The 25,154-nt window shown below is 54.0% G+C and overlaps 1 protein-coding gene across 12 annotated transcripts in view; it reads left to right on the top strand.

The window, feature by feature from the left end:
- The window catches only part of DNM2 (dynamin 2), a 90,083-nt gene that overhangs the window by 25,334 nt on the left and 39,595 nt on the right, over positions 1–25,154 (top strand). For all 12 annotated transcript variants that reach the window (XM_036845730.1, XM_036845736.1, XM_036845733.1 and 9 more), the window contains exons 2-6: positions 4,873–4,946; positions 17,874–18,023; positions 19,395–19,598; positions 22,257–22,355; positions 23,973–24,133. In XM_036845730.1, the coding sequence (XP_036701625.1) occupies positions 4,873–4,946; positions 17,874–18,023; positions 19,395–19,598; positions 22,257–22,355; positions 23,973–24,133 (688 nt within the window). The remainder of the gene's footprint in view (positions 1–4,872; positions 4,947–17,873; positions 18,024–19,394; positions 19,599–22,256; positions 22,356–23,972; positions 24,134–25,154) is intronic.

Genomic DNA, 25,154 nt, shown 5'->3' with positions numbered 1-25,154 from the left:
GGGTGGTGAGGGGCAGACAAGAAGCAGATAAGTGACATACAAGGGGTTAGTGCTTTGGAGAAAGATGAGGCACGGGAGGAAGATGGGGGGCGTTGGAGCTGTGAATGAGGGTGGGAGAAATCTCCCTAGGGAGGTGTCGTTTGAGCCAGAGCTGTGGGGCGCGAGTCATGGGGGGCCTGTTTGTCTGCTACCTAGCTGCCCTCTGAGGTGAGAGGAGTTTCCCCATTACTAACTAGGAAACCCAGATCAGAGAGGCTGGGAAGCTGGCCCAAGGTCACACAGTATGCAGGGCCACCTCGGGGCACAGTGGCCCTTGTAGCAGCTGGGAAGAGAGAGGAGGGGGTGGGCACTTTGAGTCAGAGGGAGGGACTTGGTGACCAGTGGAATGTGGGTGGGGTCAGGGAGGAGGAAGCTGATGACAGGCTTGAAAGTCACCTCCTGATAAGTGGACAGTCAATGTTGCAGGCAGAGCTGCTTGGGGGAGGTGGTTTCCTTCCACCACCCAGGCCACGAGGGCCCCAAGAGTGCTCCCGCTTCTGGGTGCCAGGAAACCCTGTGGGTGGGCCTTACGGCACAGCCGGGCAGGCCCCTCCTTACTGAGCCCCTCGGAGATTTCTGGGGGGCTGCTTTTCAGGGACTGTTGAGGCTGAGGGTGGGTGTTGCAGTCCGGCGGCTTCCGGATACACAATCGGACGGATCTCAGGGCTCCTGGCACTTCCAGCCTGGCGTGCGAGGTCCCACGCACCTGCCCAGCCTTCAGCCTTCTCCCCCTCGGGCTCTTCCTCCTTCACCCTCCACTTGACCTTCCCACTCACCACCAACTCCCAGCCCAAGTCGCAGCCTTCCCCCGCGAGGGCCCAGAGCGCTCATCACGCTGGCCCTCGTGTTCCTCTGAGGCTCGCATTGTCCGTTGTGTGTGGTATCACCCTTGTGCTCACGGTGCCTGGGCCCCCTGGACATACCCAGAGCAGTCACAGGACAGCACGTGTCAACACCAGTGGCAGAAAGCCTGGTCCTTGCCGGGGAGATGCCTGTAGCTTCCACGGCAGACATGCAGGCCCAGAGGCCGGGGGCCTTGGTGGTCAGAAGCTCAGACCCCACGGGTTTCAGTCTACACTCCTGCCACCCCTGGTTGCCAAGTGACCGTGGGCAGGCGCCCAACCTCTGGGCCTAGTGGCCTAGTGAGCTCCGTAAAATGGAGCTCACAGACCACCTTGTTGGATCTTGTCATGGTTAAATGGGTTAAGTGGCATGGAAAGTTCTCAGCTTTTTGCCTTGCATGCAGTGAGTTCTCGACAACTGTTAGCTACTCTTAAAAAAAATTTTTTTTGGAATCAGTCATCCATGTGGATGATGCAGAATTCAGAGATGTTCCAGAATAGTGCAATGACTCTTCCCCCCAACCCTAACCCCCTGCAACAGGCCCCAACCACCCTGGGCTCTGTTTTGAGGCTTTTTATTTACTTACAAAACACACTCTTCCACACCTTTTGTTTTCCTCACTTAATACACCCGGAAGGAAGTTCCGTGTCAGGAGATAAAAAGCTCTTTTTTGTTGTTGTTGTTTTTGGGTGTGTGTGGCTGCACAGTGAATGGGCCATAATATAATTAGTCTCCCCCGTGGGCTTCAAAGCTCTTTACTTCTGAGCTATTACTGGGAAACTAGTAAGATTATAATGTTTCTGTGGGCAAATTTTAATGGAGTGTTCTCTCTGTGCTTTGTATCTGAGTCTTCGCAAGTGCGTGTTCCTGGACCTCCTTGTGCTTGGGACCTTGAGATTGAACTTAGATATGGTAAATTGTCCTAATCTTATATGTACACCTTCATTTTTAAAATAAATGCATGCACTGGTCAGGTCAAGATAGAGGGCGTTGTCATCACCCCACAAAGTCCCCTCCTGCCCCTTCTAGTCGGTTCCCCCAGAGGGGACCAACTGCTCTGATTTCTATCAGCAGAAACTAGTTTTGCCTGTTCAAGGTTAGGTCTGCCCTGTGACTCAGCAAGAGAAACAAGGGCATATGTCAACAAAAGGCACGGATAAGAATGTTCATAGCAGCTTTATTTGTAATGGCCCCCGAGCTGGAAAGACAACCCCTCGCTCCCCACCAAAAGCCTCATCAGCTTGCGAGTGGATGCACAGATTGTGGACCGTCCACGCGGTGGCGCACGGGTCAGCAAGGAAAAGGAACCAGCCCTGATCACACACGACATCGTGGAGGAGCCTCACGGGTGGGACATTGGGGATTCCATTCACATGCTGCTCCTGTCTTGTTTGGTCACTGACCAAAGCCCTCTTACCCCCATGATGTGTCTTCTTTGTCCCCACCCACAGCATCTCACGTGGTTCCCATCAGGAGGTTGGCACTGGTGTCCCCAGCACCTCCAAGGTGCTCAGTAGGTGTGAGTAATACTTGAGTGAACGAGCTTGTGACCTTGGCCAGGTCACAGATCCTTGCTGCTCCTCAGTCTTCTTATCTGCCAAATGGGAGAATGGGAGTCACGCTCAGGGTGTCACGCTGCGTGAAGCAGGTGTGAAGTACTCCGAGCAGGGCAGGGTGGCCCACGGGTTCTTCGTCATCCTCAGGAATGAGGCTCCATGGGTAGCATCCGAGGTGTGGAGGGTTGACCATGCCGCCAGGGGCTGTGGGCTTCATCCCCCCGGGGCTTGTGCGTGCCCTTGGGGCGTTCTTCCCTCTGTTTTGGCCCTTCCCTTCCTGCATGGGTCTTCTCCACCCAACCTGTTCCCCAGTCATCGCTGGCTGTCTCCTCAGCTCTTCTCGACTCTCTCCAGTGTCTGTCGACTGCCCTCTGTGTCCCTGCCATCCCCCAATCCAGCCCGTCATCGCTCGCCTTGAGCAGTGCAGTTGCCTCCTGCCTGCCTCTTGGCTCCCACCCTCACCCCTGAAGCTGCCAGAGGGGTCTTTTATTTTATTTATTTTTTATTGTTTTTATTTTTTGGCCATGCCACGTGGCATGTGGGATCTTAGTTCCCCGACCAGGGATTGAACTTGTGTCCCCTGCATTGGAAGTGCAGAGTCTTAACCACTGGACCACCACCAGGGAAGTCCCCAGAGGGGTCTTTTAAAGACACATACCTTTAAAAGCACACAGGGTTATGATCTGACTGTCCCTCAACAGTGACAGCAAGTGGCCTTGCTCTAAGAATGACGACCAGCCTTCTCCCCGTGACCTCCAGCACCACCGTCACCCTACCCCTCTCTGGGGCCATTCACTCGTCCACTCTAGCGCCCCACTCTGCTGCTCGCAGCGGCACCCCCATAGGACCTCCAGAGCCGATCTGCCCCTGGGATGTCCCTCATCTCACAGGCCGACCTGCTGCGTGGTCACTGCCGTGTCCCTGTGCCCAGTCAGAGGAGGCGCTGCATAAGCGTGGTGGGACCGCCCGCCCACAGGCCGATGGGGCACGACCCTCATAGTGCATGGCGTGCGGTGAGGGCGTGCCTCCTCCCTCATTCCGCCCACTGGGCTAACAGGTTCCCAGGGGTTCCGACACCCAGCCCATGCTGAGAACCAGCAACCTCCTCTGGGGCTCTCGATACAGGTAGGGTGCCCCTGAGACACTGGTTGTCACAGTTCTGGGGAGTGGGGTGGCGCCAAGGATGCTTGCCTGTATGAAACACACCTGCCCAGTGTTCTGCACAAATTTCAGATAATCCGAATGTTTATCTGGGTGCAAAACTTGTTTAAAATTCCCTGAGCCTAGAACCTTTCTCCATTTTACATGGAACAACAAAGAATCCTTTGCCTGGCTTTGGTGATCTCTGAAAATGTTGCTGCCTCTATGCCTGCCTGGACCCCTGCTCTTTTGCTTTCCTTTTTTTTTTTTTTGCCGCGCCCATGCGGCTTGCGGGATCTTAGTTCCCCCACCAGGGATCTAACCTGGGCCTTCAACAGTGAAAACGCAGAGTCCTAACCACTGGACTGCCAGGGAATTCCCTTGCTTTCCTTTCTTAATGGTCCAGGGTGGCTCCCGGCTTTCCCACTTTGCATGAATCCAGGTGTATTAGTGTAAGTCAGTGCAGGTAGTGCCTGTGTATTTCCATAATGAAATACATAGCATATATATATTTTTTTATTAAACAGCTTTATTGAGGGATCATTTACATGCTAGGAAATTCACCCATTTCAAATGCAGTGATTTTTAGTAAATGTACAGTAAGTATTAGTAAACAGCACTACAGTCCAGCTTTAGGACATTTCCATCACTCCAGAAAGCTCTCCGCTCTCAGTTTCCCACCCCTGGGGCAACCACTGATCCACTCCCCGCCTCTATCGATTTGTCTTTTTGGGACATGAAACACATCGTGTTTTGTCATTAAATATTTTCCTTTTATTTTAGTCTTTATATCATATGTATGGCATTCTATTACTTTAAAAAACGTAGGTAGGAAATGTACTGATCTGGGGACTTCCCCGGGCAGTCCAGTGGTTAAGACTCCACACTTGCACCGCAGGGGACATGGGTTCGATCCCTGGTCAGGGAACTAAGATCCTGCATGCCACACGGTGTGGCAAAAAAAAAAAAAAAGAAATGTACTGATCTCTTTTGGGTCTGGGGGTCCAAATATTTGGCAGGGAAAGGGCTCTTTGGGCATGCTGGGGCCGGAGCATAGCCAGCTGGAGGGAAATGGTTCCGTTTGTCGCTAACCTTCAATCCAGCCCCTCCCCCATTCCTCTGTGGCCTCAGGACCCTCCAAGGCCAGAGCGTTCCCTGGTGCCCTGCTGGGGTTGGTGTCTTTGCTGAGATCACCCAGATTGCAAGAGGGGATTGCTCCACTCCGTGTGGCCACACTTCCTGCCCCCTGCAAGCCGGCCTCGTGAGTAATTTCTGACCCTTTCCCCTCCCACAGGGACTTCCTTCCCCGAGGTTCAGGAATCGTCACTCGGCGGCCTCTCATCCTGCAGCTCATCTTCTCAAAAACAGGTACGACGGGGTGGCTTGTAGCCCAAACAGGAAACGAACGTGGATGCGGTGCCCAGCGGGAGCCAGGGGCCTTCTGATGAGTCTCGGGTCCTAGGCTGCCGTTTGGGTTTGAATTCACTTTTTCCTTGTCTGCAGGGAAGCTGAAGCACAGTTCATTGAGCACCCCCACCCACCCCCAGCATCCTCAGCTGTGACCAGGCCGCCAGGTGCCATATTTCTGGCTCTATCGTAGATGACACGTTTCTGCTGAACACTTGCAAAATCAATAGCAGACATTGTGACATGTCAACCCAAAATGCTTCAGTGCATCTCCCTTTGCAATAAGGACACTCTCTTAACACTCACAGAACCACACCCAAGAAAAGGCATCATTTCTGCCTGTTATCTTACACCCAGTCCATACCCATGTTGCCAATTGTCCCCCAGATATCTTCCCTGGCTGGTTCTACAGCTGCTCTGATCAGTCCCACACTACCCCTCATTGTCGTGTCTCCTCTTTTCATTAGAGCAGCATCCCCACCGTTTCTTTTTAAACTACAACGCTGACTTTTGGGAGAGACCCGGCCTGTTGAATATAGAATGGCCCACATGTAGATTTTTTTCTGTCCTCCCCTCGGCGGCCTCCGTTCTTCCCACACAAGTCTGACATAACATGGGCATGTCTCCCAGCTTGAAACCCACTTGGCTTCCTTGTAAAGCATCTCAGGTCAGAGGCTGGAGGGGGAGAGGGGAGCCGTTGGGGGTGGGGCCTCTCTTCTCTCCAGAGCCCCCAGGGGTCTCCGTGCTGCTTCCCCACTGACCTGGAATGTCAGCCATGGTCCATTCCGCACTCGGTGTGCCAGCGTCACCACAGGCCATGTTAAACGCCCGCACTCTGGGAAGGCAGCTGACATATTCCCATTTTACAGATTGGGAAACTGAGGTTTAAGCAGGTTACCTGCCTTTCACCTGGGATGAGTACCCAGGTGGGGTCAGACCTCAGACTCCACTCTCAGCTGGTTCTAGTCCCTTCATCGCACCTTCATCCTCCGGGCCTTCACCCAGTCTGCCTGCAGGAGGGCGGGACACCAGTGAGAGACGGCAGTTGATTGGTCCAGCGCCCGCCAGGGGCGAGCCAATGGGCTGCCTCCTCTGGGTTCAGGTGTCCAGTCAGCTGTGCCAGGAAGGGCAGCGGCGGGGCCGCAGGTTTTCGGATGTCTGCGGGATCAGAGTCACATAGGGCTTGGCCCGTTGGGTTTCTGTTTCACATTCAGTAGGTTGGTGGAGGGTGGAGGGGTGAGAATCTGCATTTTTAATGAGTTCCCAGGTCATGCTGATGCTTTTGGCCCCTGACTACATTGGGAAAACCTCTGCCCTGGTGGGTGGGGGCTGAGAGCTAATACTGCCCAGGTTCAGATCCTGGCTTTGTAGCTTACTGGCTGTCTGGCCCCTGGGGAGGGACTGCTGCTCACAGCTGTGTTTCCTGTCTGGACAGTGAAGATAATAATAGTACTGCCTTTGTCGGTTGCCATGAAGACCGTATTATTCAGTACACGTACAGCCCATAGAACAGTGCCTGGCACACTCCAGGCCCTTGCCGAGTGGTGCCATCCCAATGGCTGTGGTTTTGTGCTTGCTGCCAGCCTGTTTGGGGACAGCTTGCTGTTTGGGGAACAGGTTGGCTGGCTTCCTGCAATAGAAGGTCTGTGGCATTGTCGTGGCGGGAGGGGTCCCCCGTCACCTCCCCAGTGGCTGTCACCCAGCAATAATCCAGTGGGCACTTGCTGCATGCCACAAGCTGGTGCAGGGCTGGGGCACAGTGGTGAGCAGGACCAGGGATGCTGCCACCACCTGTCACCTTGCCTCTTGGTACTTCTTTTAGTGCTGAGGGACAGTGTAGGGGGAGACTTGGGTCGAGAGCATGAGGGAGACACATAGACGTGGCCCTCACCAGATGCGAATATGTGTGGTGGTGGTGGGGTGACTCGGTCCATCAGTTGGGAGCATCACAGGGCTTCTCGGAGGAAGTGATGTTTGAGCCGAGGCTGACAGGTGCTTTGGGGTGTGTTGCGAGAGGGGAAACTCTCCCTCCTAGCAGAGAGTGGTACGTGTGAACACCGTGAGGCAGTGATGCCCAGTGTGGCCTGCTGGAGGAACTGAAATTCCTTCTGATGGGGGAGAGAGGAGAAGCACGTGACAAGTGACAGCCCTGTGGGAGCACATCTGCCCAGCGCCTGCCCCGGAGGATGCTGAAATCTCCATTCCTGTCACCCCACTTTACAGAGGAGGGAACTGAAGCTTCCAAGCCACTTGCCTGGGCACATGGGAGGGCCATCTTGAAAGCCCAGTCTTAAACTCATTCTGGGGGAGTGTGGCCTTAGGCCGAGGTGTGGTTTGACCAGATCCTGTGGCCACTGGTGGAGAAGAGACCACAGGGACCAGCTCTGGGGCAGGGGGACCCAGGAAGTAGGGATGGGGTGGCAGCCGTGAAGATGGAGACATACAGTTGCATCTTGTTGGGCTGGGGCTGGGGGTGTGTTGGGGGGAGAGGGGTCCAGGGTGTCCCATGTGGGAGTGCTCCTTGCTGTGTCCCAACTTGCACACTCTCCCCCCACAGACCATGGCATTCCCAGTCTCTCTCTCTCTCTCTCTTTTTTTTTTTTTGGCTGCGTTGGGTCTTCGTTGCTGCACGCGGGCTTTTTCTAGTTGCAGCGAGCGGGCACTACTCTTGCTTGCGGTGCATGGGCTTCTCATTGCGGTGGCTTCTCTTGTTGCGGAGCACGGGCTCTAGGCACACAGGCTTCAGTAGTTGTGGCACGCGGGCTCAGTAGTTGCAGCACACGGACTCTAGAGCTCAGGCTCAGTAGCTGTGGTGCACGGGCTTAGTTGCTCCGTGACATGTGGGATCTTCCTGGACCAGGGCTCGAACCCGTGTCCCCTGCATGGGCAGGAGTATTCTTAACCACTGCACCACCAGGGAAGTCCCTTCTCAGTCTCTTAATGTCCCAAGCAGATGTGAGCTGGGCCTTGGCCGATGCCAGGGAGGCAGCGTGAGCACTCCGAGGGTCCCGGCCCTCCCTGAGCTCAGCCTGTTGGGTGCAGCACACGCGGGGTTGCTATGGTCCAGCTGAGAGGGGAAAGCACAGGGGACTGTGGGAGAGTATACCAGATATTGGATCTACTTTGGGCCAGGGTCCCGGGGAGAACATTCTAGGCAGGGCAACAGCTGTGTTGTGAAGCTGTGAGGTGAGGCTGGGGAGGGCCCGGGAGGCAGGTGGCACATCCTGGCAGGTGTGATAACGGGTTCAGGCGTTGGGAACCCGAGTGGCATTCAGGGTGTGGAGAGACCGGCTTAGCCCATCGGCTGTCTTGTGGAGGAGGGATGGACAGGCGCAGGAGTGCAGGTGGGGAGGCCAGGGAGAGGTGGGCCTGGCGCCAGGTGAGAGGTGTTGGGGCCTGGCCCAGGGCGGTGCTGTGGTGGTGAGGGCAGAGTCTACAGTGATCTCGAGGTGGGGAGTCCAGGTGACGGTCACCAAGGCACCAGGGCTGGGGGTGACACTGATAAGAGGGAGGAGCTGAGCGCAGTGTGGGACTTGGTGATGGCTGGGGCTTTAGAGCTTTCTAGGGGCTACGCGGGGCTGCACTACTCCTAGAGATTAAAGTTTTGTTCAGGTGCTTCTCAGGGACAGGACTCCAGAGCCAGGCTGCCACCCTTCCTATCCGCGACGTCGGGCAAGTAGTTTCCCTCTCTGTGCCTCGGCCTCCTCATCTGTAGAATGGGGGTGGTAGTGGTGTCTCCCTCGTGGCCCTGGCACCCCACGAGTCTGTGGTGTGGCGGTCGCCTCCTGTAGGGTCTGGAGTCCCTGGTACCATAAGTTCCTAATTCTCTGACTTCTGCAGTGCCCAGTGGCGCCCTGCTTCTCCTCGTCCAGGTTGGTCTCAGTGAGCCATGACTTTTAATTGGCTTAGTTTAAAAATTACGTCAGACCGCAGCCACCAGGAAGTTTGGTGGCTCGCGGGGGAACCCTACTCCTCCTTGGGAACCACCCCCGGACCTCGTAAACCCTGGGTGCTGGGGACTGTTCTTGTGTGGAGTGTGCACAAGCCTCCCCTCCCAGCCTTGACCTTGGCCGGTGCTCACAGGAGCCGGAGAGGGGGTGTCAGGGCTTGGCTCTCAGCCTCCTTGAGGCTTCGTGGCTCCCACGGGGCCTTGCTGGCCTCTGGGACCTCACCTCCTCCTGGTGCTACAATCTTCCTCTTCATCCTCAGGACCAGCTCGATTGTTCCCACCTCTGGACCTTTACCCTCACTGTGCGTCCTGCCTGGAACACCCTGCCCCATCCTCCTCCTCCTCCCCCTCCTCCTCCCCTGGGTGAGACCCCCCCCAAAGCCCCCCCACTCCCCCCACCCCCCCGTCACTGCTGCCTTAGTTCTTCTGCAGTGTGCGTTACGAGGCACCATCCTGTTCTCATATTTTCTTTTTTTATTCCCTTAATACATATTTAGTTATTTATTTATTTGTGTCGGGTCTTAGTTGCGGCACGCGGGATCTTTGTTGCCTCATGCAGGATCTTTGTTGCCACATGTGGGCTCCTTTAGTTGCGGCATGTGAGATCTTCACTTGCAGCATGCGGGATCTAGTTCCCTGACTAGGGATTGAACCCAGGCCGCCTGCATTGGGAGTGCGGAGACTTAACACTGGACCACCAGGGAAGTCCCTTGTATTTTCTTTTTAAAATTAATTAATTATCTATTTATCTATCTATTTATTTATTCTTGGCTGCGTTGGGTCCTTGTTGCTGCGTGCGGGCTTTCTCTACTTGCGATGAGCGGGGGCTACTCTTCGTTGCGGTGCACAGGCTTCTCATTTCGGTGGCTTCTCTTGTGGCGGAGCACGGGCTCTAGGCGCACGGGCTCAGTAGTTGCGGCACGTGGGCTCTAGGGCATGCAGGCTTCAGTAGTTGTGGCTCGCAGGCTCTAGACCACAGCCTTAGTAGCTGTGGCGCACGGGCTTAGTTGCTCCGCGGCATGTGGGATCTTCCCGGACCAGGGCTTGAACCCGTGTCCCCTGCATTGGCAGGCGGACTCTTACACTGTGCCACCAGGGAAGTCCCTGTCGTATTTTCTTGATGGTCTCTCTCTCTCTCTCCCCCTGCCTCAACATCAGTGCCACCAGAGCAGAGCCGCTGACCTGCTTTGTCCATCGCTCTCCCCTGTGCCCAGCATGGGGCCTGGCACCCAGTAGGTGCTCCATCATCATGGGGCAGGTGCCTAGCCGTGCTCTTAAGGGCTGCTGCTGTGCCCCTTCTCTCCCATGGGGGAGCATCCACGACTGTGTGTGCAGCACCTTTCCCTGGCCAGCCTGGCCCTGGCAGGGCCCTTTCTATAAAGCCTATAGACCCTGCCATGGTCGGGGTGTGGCCTTGTGTCTCCATAAGGAAACCAAGCTGGGAGCTGGTGAGGGTCAGGTGGAAGCTGGTCAGGATGGCAGCCTGGGACTGTCACGTTCTCCAGTGTGTGTTTTTTCCCACATCAACAGCCAGTTCTCCAGTTGTCAGTGGACACTGATCCGGTGTCCTCCAGTTTAACTCAGTTCTGACACTCCCTACCTGGAGTCAGCATCACGTCCCACAGGTTAAGGGGTCAGTCCCGCCAGACTGTGCCCCCGCACCCGCTTCAGATGCCAATCCCAAGTCCAGACTGTCATCTGTGCTTCTGACCGCCCGGCTCTAGATCAGAGGTTCCTATGCGCCCCTCCTTGGGTTCAATCTATTTTCCAGAGTGGTCCACAGAACTCAGAGAAACATTTTACTCCCCAGATTCCCGGTTCATTATAAAAAGATATGTATAACTCAGGAAGAGCCAGATGGAAGAGATGCATAAGGCAAGGTACAGGGAAGGGACAAGGAGCTTCTGTGCCCTGTCCGAGCTCGCCACTCTCCCGGCCCCTGCATCTGCTCACCAACCTGGAAGCTCTCTGAACGCCATCCTCTTGGGGTTTTACGGAGGATGTAGGGAATGGTTGATTAAATCATTCCCATTAGTGCTTGATTCAACCTTCAGCCTCTGTTTCCTCCCCGGAGGTCAAGGGGTGGGACTGAAGTTTCCAACCTTCTAATCACAGCTGGCTGGTTTCCCTGATAGCCAGCCCCCATCCTTAGGTGCATTCCAAGCCACCTCATTAACATAAACTTAGGTATGACTGAGAGGGACTTGTTACGAATATCATTCTTATCACTAGAACATTCCAAGAATTTTAGAAGCTCTGTGTCAGAAGTGGAGGGAAGACCAAATACATATTTCTTATTATAAATCGTAATGTCATACCTTCCCAGTGACCACTGTGTCCTAGAATGGGAGGTGTTCACGACTTGTCTCAAATCTGGGGGTGGGGGTGGGGTTGAGGACCACACGGACTCGGAGATACCACGTGCTTTGCCTCCTTCCTGGTCAGCTGAAAGCTCTGAAGAGTTCCTCAAGTCTGCATCCCTTCAGTTATGTGGTGCTCAGGGTCTCCCAGGTGTCTCTGAGCCCCAGGTTGTTCCTCCTGGGCTGTGTCGGCCAGACCAGCACGTTTGTTGACAGGTTGGGGAAGGCAGACCCCCATCTCCGCTGCCCGGGGTTGGCCTGGTTGTTCTGCTCTTTGTTGTGTTGAGAATGGAGAAGGGATGGGACGTGCTCCCAGAGGTCAGGACAGAACCCTCACACAAACCCCTGAAGCACCGAAACCCCAGGGAGCGTCGGAAGTTGCCCTAAGCCCGGCAGCTGAGCTATCTGCACGCTGTCTCTGGGCCTGGCACTATTTGATTGCTTTATCACGTCGCTAACCCTGGGCTCTGTGTTGTCCTGTTTCACTGTGGGGAAACTGAGGCGCTCCCACCTCCCTCTCAGCTTCCTGTCACCTCCCCAAGTCATGCTGTGGTGCCTGACTTACGTTCTCCAGGCCCGAGGGGCTGTTTTTTAAAAAAATTCGTTTTTTTAATGCTTTATCAAGTTTTAGCATTCCGTATTCTTTTTTTTCTGTATAAATTTATTGATTTTATTTGTTTATTTTTGGCTGCATTGGGTCTTTGTTGCTGCACGCGGGCTTTCTCTAGTTGCGGCGAGCGGGAGCTCCTCTTCATTGCGGGCACATGCTTCTCATTGCAGTGGCTTCTTTTGTTTCGGAGCACGGGCTCTAGGCGTGCAGGCTTCAGTAGTTGTGGCACACAGGCTCAGTAGTTGTGGCTTGCAGGCTCTAGAGCGCAGGCTCAGTAGTTGTGGCGCACGGGCTTAGTTGCTCCGCGGCATGTGGGATCTTCCCGGACCAGGGATTGAACCCGTGTCCCCTGCATTGGCAGGTAGATTCTTAACCACTGAGCCACCAGCGAAGCCCCCATATTCTTAAAGATATCCAGTAAATGCTTTCTTCTTATCACACATCTCTCCTATGTTTTTCTTCTTTCTATATCCTTGATCCTTTTTCTTTTTTCTTTTTTTTTTTTGGGCTGCGCCACTCGGCTTATGGGATCTTAGTTCCCCGACCAGAGATTGAACCCGGGCCCCCTGCAGTGGAAGTGCAGATTCCTAACCACTGGACCCCACTTCACGATTCTTAAGCAATGCCAGTGGGCTCGTGGCCTGGTCTGCCTTTGGGGTAGGGAGGGGGATCTTCTGACCATGCCTTCGTGGGCCTCCATGAGCTCCTTTAAAATGGGAGGCCCCAAAAAAAAAAAAAAAAAAAAGGGAGGCCCCAAAGACCTCATGAGAAACCAGGTTGAGGAACTGTGGCCTCTGTCATGGGGCTGCTTCCTTGTGCCCGGGGTGGAGGTGGGTGGGCTGACCCCAAGAAGGTGGTGGCGTGTACTTGTCACCTCCTTTCTTAGGGCACCTTTTTTTGCTTTTGGCCATGCCGAGCAGCATTCAGGATCTTACTTCTCCGACCAGGGATCGAACCCATGCTCCCTGCATTGGGAGCACAGAGTCTTAACCACTGGACCACCGGCGGAGTCCTGAGGGCACCTTCTTGAAGGGCATGCCTCGGGGATGCCCGAGGCGGGGTGTTGGCTACTGAACACAGTGGGGACCCACATGGGAGTCATGGGGTGGGGGAAGTCCTCCTACGCTTCGGCACCTAATGCTTTGTAACAGGCCACCTAGTAATTAAGTTTTATTAAGCAATTACTATGCACCAGGCACTGTGGAGTACAGAGACCAAAACCAAGTCCCTCACAGTCCCTTCTTGCAGCTCTGACTTTAGCAAGGGACACACAAGCACGTGGTGAGTCAGTGTGAGGAGTGCCGCGAAGGGCCGGCTGGTCTGGGTGGGCCTCCCCGAGCAGAGTTGTTTAGAGCCAAGACCTGAAGGAGGCAGGGAACAAGTCCTGGGTGGAGGGCAGGACCTCCTTCTAGAAAAAAACTGCAGGTGCATTCACTGACCCCATGGGACGCGGGTGGGATGCCCTGCAGTGGCTAAGGGTGGCTGGCTCCTCCGAGTTGGCAGCTCAGCTGCTCGCCGAGGGCCCGCTTTATCCTTGATTCCTGCTGTGCCCTGGGCTGGTCCCGTGGAGCCTCTGGGGACCGATCACACGTGGCTGGCCCTCCTTCCAGGGAAGCCTGCTGCCGGGCTCCGGTGGGAGGCCCGTGTGGCCGTCGAAATGCTGTGGCAGGGCCCAGGGACCTGAGGGACTGGCTTTGTTATCTGAGCACAAGGAAAGGAAGGTTTGAAAACGCTGCAGATGCTCTGGGGATAGACCGGCGCTGCAGCGGGGCCCGGGGACCAGGGCAGGCGGAGCTGGTGGTGGCTCAGCCTGGGCTGCTGGGGATGAGTTGAGAGGGCGCTCTCCAGGCGTTGCAGGCCATTAACTCAGCCTCAAGGCCTCTGAATTATTCTTTGAGACCGTACATGGTTAAAAAAATCACCTCCCCCATCCAAGCACTTACAGGGCTGTGGAAACCCAGGCTAAACACTCCGCCTATTTGTCATATTTTAATTTTCCTCATGGGGAAACTGAGGCACAGAGGGGGAGCCTGGCCAGTGGGCATCCCCCCACCTTCTCTGCATCTCCCGTAGACTCCCCTGTGTCCAGAGCATCCTCAGGGCATGGGGAGGGGTCTCCACTTCAGAAAGGTCATGCGGGCATGAGGTAGGCCAGGGCTGAGTCGGGCAGGCCACCCCTCCAGGAGACCCCTCCTAGTTCCTGGTACGTTGAGTCTCTTTTCTGAGCGCCTCTGGCACCTGCTGTGACATGCTTGTGCCGAGTCCATCTTCCTCATCAGACCAGGACCCTGGCTCTGGGCTGGACCTGTGCCGTCAAGAAGTGCATTGGGAAGGAGGGAGGGAGGGGGAGATAGCAGGTGGTCCCGTCAGACCGTGTTCCTGTCTAGTCTCCCGTATATTCAGCTTGGTGGCAGTGGCGGTGCTGGGCCACCTCACGGAAGCTGGAGCAGGGACCATACTACCTTTCCGGCAGTCATTTTAGTTGTAAACATAATTACAGAGCACCTACTGTGTGCTCAGAGTACTGTGCCCCGGGGACACAGAACAACACAGATTCAGATCCCTGCCCCGTGGGGTGGACCTTCTCCTGGGAATCAGAGAAAATACATAGGCTGACAAGGTAAACCGTATTAGAAGGTGGCAGGTACTTGGACGATCCTAAGGAAGGGAAGGGGGAAAGAGACTGAGGAGGTTTGTCATCTCACTTTGGGGTCAGAGCAGGCCTCACGGAGAAAGAGGGGTGACATTCAAGCAGAAACCTAAAGGGGGAGAGGGAGGGACCCGTAAGGGTATCTGTAGGCAGCGAGAAGAGCCAGTGCAAAGGCCCTGAGGCAGGCGTGGAGGGCTTGGAGTGTGAGAAACCAGGCAAGCCAGTGTAGCTGGAGGGGAGTGAGTCGGGGTCAGAAGTTGGGGGGAAGGAAATTTTCCCGTAGGGAAAATAGGATCGTAGGGCCCTGCGACATGTGGTAAAGACTTCAGCTCTTTTTTGGGGGGCGGGGGGCCGCACCGTGCGGCATGTGGGATCTTAGTTCCCGGACCGGGGATTGGAAGCACGGAGTCTTCACCCCTGGACCGCCAGGGAAGTCCCAAGACTTTGGCTTTTACTGGGATGAGGTGGGAGCTATGGAGGATTTCAAGGAGCAGAGGCTGAGGTCTGGCTTTAAGAGGGTCAGTGCTTGTGGGCGGAGAGGAAGGAGGGTTGGCAGAACCTTTCTTAGTTGGTATGAGCCTGGAATCTAGCCCATGGTTCCAAAGTGACAAGGAGCCCAGTAAAGAAGGCAGGTTGTGAGGGATGGGCCTGGCTGAATCCTTGACCTTCCCGTTAGGCACAGAGGATATTGTTTCTGCTGTCCACTGACCCTCTGGGGAAGAAGTTGTGGCTCTCCTGCACCATCTCCTGCACATCTTTCACTCACACAAAGGCACAAAGGGTCTGGCAGAAGAGAAGGCTGCCACACACACTAGGCTCTGGGAGGCTACAGCTGGCAGGTCCTGGTCCCATAAACACAATCCGGGGTGACCTGGCTCTGCCAGGGGAGGAGGTCCAAGATGCACAATGGGGGTTCCAGGTGGCGTGGAGTCAGGGAAGGCTCCCTGGAAGAGGCAACAGGCAGGCCAGCCTGGCAGGGCAGAGGTTTGCAAGGGACAGGGCCTGTGTCCTGGTCCGCAGCCCCTTTCCCATCCTCCATTCCCCTGCACTCTAGGAAGGGGGATGGTACCTTGCAAGTGCTGAGCCCAGGGCCTTGAGCCGGAAGAGAGCTGAGGTTTGCTGTGGGGGTTGGAGGACTGTTCCATTTGTGGTGGCTGCTGCAGGAAGAGCAGCGGAGCATTTCCTCTTGTCCCTGTGGAGGGCTGGAGCACGACCGTCCTTGGGAACTGGGTCAGCTGAAGGGGGTGGGGTGGTTGATCCTGTACCCTCCAGCCAGCGTCTTCCTTGCCCTGCTCCCGAGTGGCCAGTGCCCACATTGGGTAAGATCCTCAGTGATCTGAGCGCAGAGTCCCCCTGACCCCCGCAGCAGAGGTTAGAGAGGTGAGGAGCCTGTCTGTGGCTTCACAGAGGCCATGTGACTCGAGAGCCACCATCTGGAGACAGATTATCTGAACTCCAAATCCCAGCTCCGCCACTGAGCTTGAGCCAGGTTGCATCACTTCTCTGGCCTCAGTTTCCCTGTCTGTGATATGGGCATTATGGAGGTGCCTACCTGCTAAGGTGCTCACTTGTGAGGAACAAATGGGACCACACACAGGGCCTGGCCAGAGCAAGCAAGGCCTGACTGTTGGCCATAGTTTGTTCGGTTATGGCGATGGGATGGCGAACCTCTTTGCATTCATTTCTTTCTGCTGTGTTCCACCTCTGGGTAGAGATTCTTCACCTGCCCGGCCTTTCTCTGTCGCAGGGGTCTTTCTCCATCCTTTCTTCTGATGCAGCTGGTGGTAACACTGGGCTGTGATTTATGTAGCCAGGTCTCCTCCTGGTGGACATTGAGGCAATTTCTAGTCTTTTACTGTGAGAAACAGCGCTGCAGTGTACATCTTTGCATCTCTGCCGTGGACCAGTTCTTTAGGCTGTTTGCCAGTGAGACTTACTTCCCTCTTTTCAGCATCACTTGCAGGAGCCGTGATCTCTGGGCCTAGAAGGTCCCCCCTCCCCAGCATATACTGTGAAAATTCAAACACATGGAAAAGTCAGGAATTGTACGGTGAATGCCTATAGACTCAGCACCTATGTCCTGCGATAAACATTTTTTCTTCCTGCTTTATCCACATTGTGCTTTGGATTTCTCTGCCTTGATGATAGGACCAGCACTATCGTTAGTCACTTTTTTTAAAAAATTTATTTTAGGCCGTGTTGGGTCTTCGTTGCTGTGCGCGGGCTTCTCATTGCGGTGGCTTCTCGTTGAGGAGCACGGGCTCTAGGCACGTGGGCTTCAGTAGTTGTGGCACACGGTCTCAGTAGTTGTGGCTCACGGGCTCTAGAGCGCAGGCTCAGTAGTTGTGGCGCACGGGCTTAGTTGCTCCGCGGCATGTGGGATCTTCCCGGACCAGGGCTTGAACCCGTGTCCCCTGCATTGGCAGGCGGATTCTTAACCACTGCGCCACCAGGGAAGCCCCGTTAGTCACTTTTATTTCCCTTCATCTCAGTGTCAATAACGGCTTTCAGACACCCTGGGCTCAGAAGGCCTAAAGAAGCCAGAAAGCATTTCTCCTGAGGGGTTCACGTCGAGGTTGGGGGGCCCCATGAACAGCCAGGAGGGGCGGACGGGCAGCGAGATGGGCTTTCGTGAGGCCAGTGGTGCTGCCTGTTCCCCATCCTGTGCGGGTGCCCTGGGGAAGGAGGACGATGAGTTCCAGGGACACGCACTGGGGATCTCGCCTGGCTAGAGGGCGCTGGCGGCTCAGGATCCCACCAGGGCAGCGGCTTGCGGCCCTTTTGACTTGAGATTCTGCATCAGGACCCAGGACCATCTCGTGTGATATAACACCGAAGCAGAAGCTTCATCAAACGTGCATCACCGCGCTCTGGGTGATGCACGCCCATCCTTCGTATTCTGTTCATCAAGAAAAAGAATAAGTGCTGGTCACACCCACCTGTTGGTTGTTGTCTTTTGTTTTTTGTGGGGTTTTTTTTGTTTTGTTTTTGATTTTTTTTTATACTCATAATATGTCATGATGTGTTGTTTTGCAAAATGCTTCATGAGAATGTCCATTCCACAGAGTCAGGATTTTTGCCAGTTTTGTACCTTGTGGAATCCCTGAGGTCTAGAAGGGGGCATGGTGTATAGGAGGGCCCCCCTCAAATACTTGTCAAGAGAATGAATCTGTTGCCCCCCAAATTCCTGGGAGGCCTGTAACTGATTCTTCACTTTCTCTGCTTGACAAAGCACCTGTCCCAGAAGGCCATCTGTTCCCCCCGCACACAGCGAGACCGCTTCTCTTTCTCATTTGGAGCATCTTTCTTCCCTTTTCAGAATATGCCGAGTTTTTGCACTGCAAGTCCAAAAAGTTTACAGACTTTGAGGAAGTCCGACAGGAGATTGAAGCCGAGACCGACAGGGTCACGGGGACCAACAAAGGCATCTCCCCAGTGCCCATCAACCTGCGGGTCTACTCGCCACACGGTAGGCAACAGGGACCCCTCACATACGGGGGCAGTGGAAGGCTGACTCTGCGGGTCACGGGTCGGGTCGGCCTCACCCTCAAGAATACGGCCCCTCCCACTTCTCTTCACACACAACACAGCCCTCTTGATCCGTATCTTCCCACGTCTCATCTCAGCTCTAAGAGAAACAGCACGCCAGGGAGACTGTCGGGAGTGGTGGAGTCTGGGGTGAATTGCAGCTCATATGTTCCTTTTAAAGGGGCGGCCACGGCTCGGCTCCCAGGTGAATGGTGGCCACACAGTGATGCCAGCCCAAGGCAGCCAGGTCTTCTGGTTCTTCAAGAGGAGCCAGAAAGCCAGATTTTTCTGCAGAACGTCCTGATTTTAAAACTGCATCATTAAAACAGAGCAAGCAGCCTGTAGCCATGTATAACCTCTGACCCAGAGGCATGGATTGCTAACTTAAATGGTATTTGGTGAATATTGCAGCCGACTCTTAACACCTCGGTATGGGTTCTTTGTGATGAGTTTATTTATTTGTTTATTTATTTATTGGCCGCACCACTTGGCTTGCGGGATATTACTTCCCCAACCAGGGATTGAACCCACACCCTCGGCAGTGAAAGCGCAGAGTCCTAACCACTGGACCGCCAGGCAATTCCCAGTTTATTTATTTTTGAATAAATGATGCCTGTACATGGCTCATATTCAAGTTACAAAAGGGTATATCCAGCGAAAACCTACCTTGCCCTCCAAAATTAGAAATATATTTCATGTTCTCGAAATGATACATAATGCCTGTGTAGGCAGTTATGAACATGTATGCATATATCGTGTATGTGTGTTTCACAACTTTTACTCAAATCGTAGCATGGTATAAAAGTCGTCGATGCCTCTTTTTTGAATGAGTGCATCTCAGGGTGTGTTTCTTACCAGAGTATCATCTTTTTGTTTTTAATAGTTCCTTGGTATTGGCTGAATCGATGGGCTGAAATTTATTCAGCCACCGAGAGTAATTCCAGTCTGCAAATGCGAACGTCCAGATTTAAAACCGTATCGCTGATAATAACTGTTAATGGGGTATAACTTTAAAAAATTGTGAATCACTATATTATGTGCCTGTAACTTATATGATATCGTACTTCAACTATACTTCAGTAAAAAAAAAAAATAGTCACTTCATTGAAAAAACAAAGCTGTCTCACTGAAATAGAGTACAGGAGGGTGTCTATAAGATGGGATTCCTAGGAGGGAGGGATCCAGTTGGAGCGCAGGAGACATCCTGAGGCCTGACCCCCAGCGCTTGGAGAAGTGGGCCAGGTCCCTGCAGGGCTGGGCGTGCCTCCCCTGCCCTGGCTCTGACAGCCTCTCCCTCTGCTTTCCCTCCCAGTGTTGAACCTGACCCTCATCGACCTCCCGGGCATCACCAAGGTGCCTGTGGGGGACCAGCCCGCAGACATCGAGTACCAGATCAAGGACATGATCCTGCAGTTCATCAGCCGGGAGAGCAGCCTCATCCTCGCCGTGACCCCCGCCAACATGGACCTGGCCAACTCGGATGCCCTCAAGCTGGCCAAGGAGGTCGACCCCCAAGGTACCCCCCGAGCCCCCACGGCAGCAGCTCCCTCTTCCCGGCGCCTTGGAGCATCACGACTTGCCCCACGTCCTCGATTCCACGTCACTGGCGTTCCCTTTGGCGCACAGCCTCCCCAGGAGAAGGCCCGGGACACAGAATTTCCCATGAGGGCCAGCAGTCCCGGGGGGCATCCCTTGGGAGGCCAGTGTGTGGCGGTTGGCATTGCTCCTTGGAAAGCTGGTCCCTGCTTCGCCTGTGCAGAAAGCTAGTCCAGGGGGGTGGGAAGAGGGCAGCCCTCCTTGGACACAGATGCGAGTCCAAATCCCACCTCTAGAAGTTCCTCTTCCTCCCCGAGGCTTGGTCCCTCCTTTCGAAGTGGCAACAGCAGTCCTAACTTGTAGAGCTGTCAAAGAGGACCGGAGGTCTCGCCATCACTGTTCCGGGGGTCCGGCAGGGAAGGTGAAAGGATGACGAGTTAATGAAGCCAGTTGGGGCCGGAGGGAGTGGTGGAGACTGGGGCATCTGTGGCCCAGGGCCTTCGTTCAGTAAATGTCAGTTAAGCCCCGGCTACATGCCAGGCTCTGTTTCGGCCTTGGGAACCCTGCAGGGGACAAAATTGAGAGGAGCCCCTGCCACCAGCGAGCTGATATTCCAGTGGGGGCGACAGAATCCCCCACTGGAAATAAGCACGTGGAGTAACTTCCGGTAGTGGTAAGCACTGGATGGAAATAGAACCCACTGAGAGAGGCTGGGGTGGAAATGGGTGCAGTCACGGGCCTCTGAAGACGTGAGGTTCTGGGCAAGATCAGAATGAGAAAAAGAGGCAAAACCCAGGAAAACGGACAGTGGGTGCTAAAGAGCGGGGGTGCCCAGGACACAGCAGGGAGGCCGGTGTGGCCAGAGCAGAGTGAGCTAAAGGGAGGGAGCGGGAGCGAGGGCCGAGAGGGGCCAGGACCAGTCGAGCAGGCCCCGTGGGCTGCGGTGGGGAGCTGGGTGTGCTCTGAGAGTGGCGGGGGCGGGGGACGGGTAGCAGAGTACGACACACACCGAAATACATTCTCCAAATTGTCCGCCGACTGCCTGGATCCCACAGTGTTTTGGAAGGAGTTGGGGACCAGTGTGGAGTTGGGGGAGACAGGCTCTGTGGCTCATGCCCCCTAGTTTGTAGGCCTGGGGGACAGTCGGCGAAGGGGGCTCCTTTCCCGCCGGGAGTGTGAGCTCCCCAGAGCTCGGGGCTCTGGCAGCTCTTCCCCAGGGCCATCCCGGTGTGCCTTCCTGGGAGGGGCCGCCCCTGCCTGCAGCACCCCCCCCCAGGCCTTCCTGCCCCCTAGTCTAGTCCCGGGAGACAGCGTGTGACCGTGACCGCAGAGGTGAGATCAGGCAGTGAGGAGGTGCGGCTGAAAACAGTCAGGTGAACTTGATGCTGGCATTCTTCCAGAAAAAAGTCGCTTTCTAACTTTGGAAGTATTCATGATAGTTATCCCCAAAATGTCATCATTGTAAAATGTAGAGCCAAACATGTGACAGCTCCTCTCCCCCTGCAGATACTGGTGGCCACACTGGGCAAATATTCTCTCAGAGTTTGTTCTTCCACGTAAAGTCACATTTTTAGAAATGGGATGGTCTTTCCTTATTTTTCTGTAGTGTGTGTGTGTTTGCCTATTACCATAGGGACATAGGTCTGTAGCCATCCACTGTGCAGCCCATTGCTGTCTTTTTTTTTGTTCTTGAACATTTGGGTTGTTTCTGAGCTTTTAGGAACAGTGCTTCAGTGAGATTGGACATTTCTAATAAAGTAGATGCCCCCAGACCCCCTCCCCAGTCATATCTCTCTACCTTGGGCTGCTTCTACCCTCCCCAAGCTTTGTGGGTGCTTGCAGTGGGGGCTCCTTTGCCCTCCGAAGAGGTGATGCCAGCTCATACTCTCAGCAGAATGTGAGCAGGCAGGGGCCGCAGGGAAGGCACGGCCGTCACCTCTTCGACGCCCACCATAGCACCCCCCAGAGATCTCCCTGGGCTTCCCTCTGTGATGTCTGTCTGTCTGTCTGTCTGTCTGTCTGTCTGTCTGTCTCTCTCACACACACACACACACACACACACACACACAAACACACACACACACACACACACACACACACATGGCTAGCACAGAGGGGCCCTCAGGCACCAGCAGGGGCATTTGATCGATCTGCAGGGTTCCCTCGATTCTGGGCAACTTGGGACAAAGAGGAATTCCATGGGGTGGTTTCCAGAGTGGAATTTTGGCCATTCAGATGAGAGGTAACCCTAGAGACAATTGTCACGGGTTAGCGTGTTACGTTGCATGCCATTCAGCACAGCGTGGAGATTCTGACCTGGGGTTCAAGTTCGATGAGGTTGCCCCCTGATGCTGCAGCAAGACGCCGTCTCTGGTCGTACCAGTGATGACGGTGGCCAGCGTTTATTGACTGAACATTTGCCACGTGCCAGGTTTATCCTCATGGACGACCCCCTGAGATTGGCATGTTACTGCCTTCATTTGACATGAGGGAAACTAGGGTCCAGGCAGGTGATGTTATGGTTTGTCCCAGGTCACACGGCCTGGAAGTGGGGGGGTCCAGCTGGGCCCCAGGTGGCCCGGGGTTGCCAGCCTGTGCTCCTTCCTCATGGCGCCCTCTGACCTCTGTGCTCTTTCAGGCCTGCGGACCATCGGCGTCATCACCAAGCTCGACCTGATGGACGAAGGCACTGATGCCAGGGACATCCTGGAGAACAAGCTGCTCCCCTTGAGAAGAGGTGCGGCCCGGGAGAGCGTGGGGGCTACAGGGCAGGGGAGGGCAGGCAAGATGGGTGGGCTTGAGCAGCAGGAGAGCTGGTGCACCTTTGCTTTCGGAAAATGATTTGTTTTTGTTATCTTTACTGAAACCCCAGCAAATGCTCACAGATACATTCACCATCCCATGTCCCCACTGCCCAGAAGTAACTGCTTTTCTGTTCCATTGTAGAAGCTTCTTTTTTTTTCTCTGCCCGAGTGAACACAGGTAGCTTTTTCGTCTGATTTGCGTGCATTCATTTTTCAGTTACACAGTGAACGCCTACTCATTTTGGCAACAGGAAACAAGTGTCCAGAAGAAGGAAACTGAAATCATCCACAGCGCAACTTCTCCCCCTATTTAATACTCTGTGGTTCTCCTTCCCAAGAGTTCCCGAGGATTTGTAACTTTTCTTAATGTTCAATACTTGCTTTCAAACATTCTCTCAAGTGGAGAGAAAAGTGCAAGGAGAACCACTGGCCCAGCCTCGCTGCTAATCACATACAGCTAACCTTCAATGCCCCAAATATCCTCTCCTGTTGTTCTTTCCTCCCTTGGGGGTCATGAAGCAAATCCTAGGCATCCTATCATTTGACACATAAATACCTACGATTCTGTTCAAACAGCTCCTTCTCCGGCCACTTTATCTGTACTGCTTCACTTGGGATCTGGCCAATTGTAGTTCCCTACAAACCAGTCATTTGATCTAGACAGAGGCTGATTAGGCTCGTGTTTAGTTTAGTTTCAGATATTCTGACAAGAGTAGCCCAAGTATTTTTATTTTCAATAAAATGAGAATAGCAAACGTGTATTAAGTACCTATTACGTTTCAGGCACTGTTCTGCACTGTTGGTGTGGAAGAACCCATTTAATCCCCATAACAATCCAATGCAATGGCTCTGTGCTCATCCCCATTTTATGGATGAAGAAACTGAAGCACCGAGAGGCTAAATCCCTTGCCCCAGCTCACAAAGCTGGCAGGTGGCAGAGCTGGTTTGGAACGCCAGCTCTCCAGCGCCACGCCGCCTGGTGACCTGCTTTTCCATTTCACTTAGCAAAATAGCAGAATGTGTCCCTGTGAACATTCCCTTGAAGGCAAATACTCTTCAAGATGACTGTAAAAGATCCTGTGGGGTCCCTCATATGAGGGGGGTACATGGACCGTTACTCAGACCCCATTTGTTGGACACTTAGGTTCGTTCCTGTTTTTCACTGTGGCACAGTGTAGAATAGGTATTAATATCCAGCAAGATTAGCTGTCCCCCATTGCCCTTCCTTTTGAAGTTTTTTTTTCTGTTTCTAAAGCTCGGATTGTGGATTTCATCTTCTCCAGAGCTTTTCTCTGTCCAGCCCCTCACACCATGCTGCATATAACTTCTTCCTCCAAACACTTGCGTTGCTTTTCAGGACTGTACTCAGTGTTTGCATTCTCCGTGTTGCTTCTGAGTAATGCGTATGGCTTGTCACCTCGTCTGTGAGTGACTTGTAGGGCAAGACCCATGTCTGCACCCCCGCGTTGCCCGGTCCCATGCAAAAAAGGGGGCGTCTGGGCTCCTTGGCTTGCCTGGCACTGCCCTGACCTGAACCTCTCTCCCCACAGGCTACATTGGCGTGGTGAACCGCAGCCAGAAGGACATTGAGGGCAAGAAGGACATCCGTGCGGCGCTGGCGGCCGAGAGGAAGTTCTTCCTCTCCCACCCGGCCTACCGGCACATGGCGGACCGCATGGGCACCCCACACCTGCAGAAGACTCTGAATCAGGTACAGCAAGGGTTTTGTGCAGTTGCTCAGGCTGCGCACTGCACAACAGCTGCCATCCACAATGCCGTTGGCCGTGGTCTAGAGCAGCACTTGTTTTAGCAAAATGGGTTCAGTGAACATTTGACTCAGGGCCTGGAGAAGAGTGGGTGTTCAGTAAGTCTGTACTGGTACTATTATTACCATCACTACTATTGTTACCATTATTTTATTTTTATTTAAAAAAAAAATTGTATTGAGGTATAGTTGATTTACAATGTTGGCTTAATTTCTGCTGTACAGCAAAGTGATTCAGTTATACATATATATATTCTTTTTCATATTCTTTTCCATTATGGTCTGTCACAGGATATTGACTATAGTTCCCTGGGCTGTACAGTAGGACCTTGTTGTTTATTACCATTATTTTAATTACCACCGTAATTATTTAGTTACGTACCCAGAAGTTTGCATACAGTTCCTGACACTGATGACCTGGGTTACGAATGCCTCGCCTGGACCAACACCGGGTGGCTGGCAGCGCTTGACAGTAGCCAAGTGGGAGGACTTCGGAGCCTGGCCTTCCTTGGTCCGGAGCCCAGCCCCGCCTCTCCGAGCCTCCCCCGTCCATCAGGCCGGAATCATCCGCATCGCTGCCCCCAGGGCTGGCGTCTGCTACATGAAATGCAGCACATATCAAATGCCAGCAACTCTGGTATCTCACTGCTTTTCTAGTGTTCTTTTTTCCCACAGGTAGTATATTCACAGGGCTCATAAAAAATACCAGTGTTTAAATAAAAGTATATAGTGAAGCGCCCCCATCTGCCCCTGCTTCCCACCCCTAGGGCACCACCGTTAACACCGCCTGAGTTTCTTTCTGTTCATAAAAGCAGAAAGGACTTTTGAGAATCACATTTCTCTCTTTCTTGCATAGTCATGGATACCCGCCCCTTGGTTTTTTTTTTTTTTTTTTTTTGCTCAGCAGTATCTCCTGGAGATCTGTCCCTACAGAAAAAGCTTCCTCACTCTTTTTCGTGGCCCTGTA

The sequence above is a fragment of the Balaenoptera musculus genome, chromosome 3, assembly GCF_009873245.2.
Source record: "Balaenoptera musculus isolate JJ_BM4_2016_0621 chromosome 3, mBalMus1.pri.v3, whole genome shotgun sequence".
Lineage (NCBI taxonomy): Eukaryota > Metazoa > Chordata > Mammalia > Artiodactyla > Balaenopteridae > Balaenoptera > Balaenoptera musculus.
This window is presented reverse-complemented; position numbering and strand designations above follow the sequence as displayed.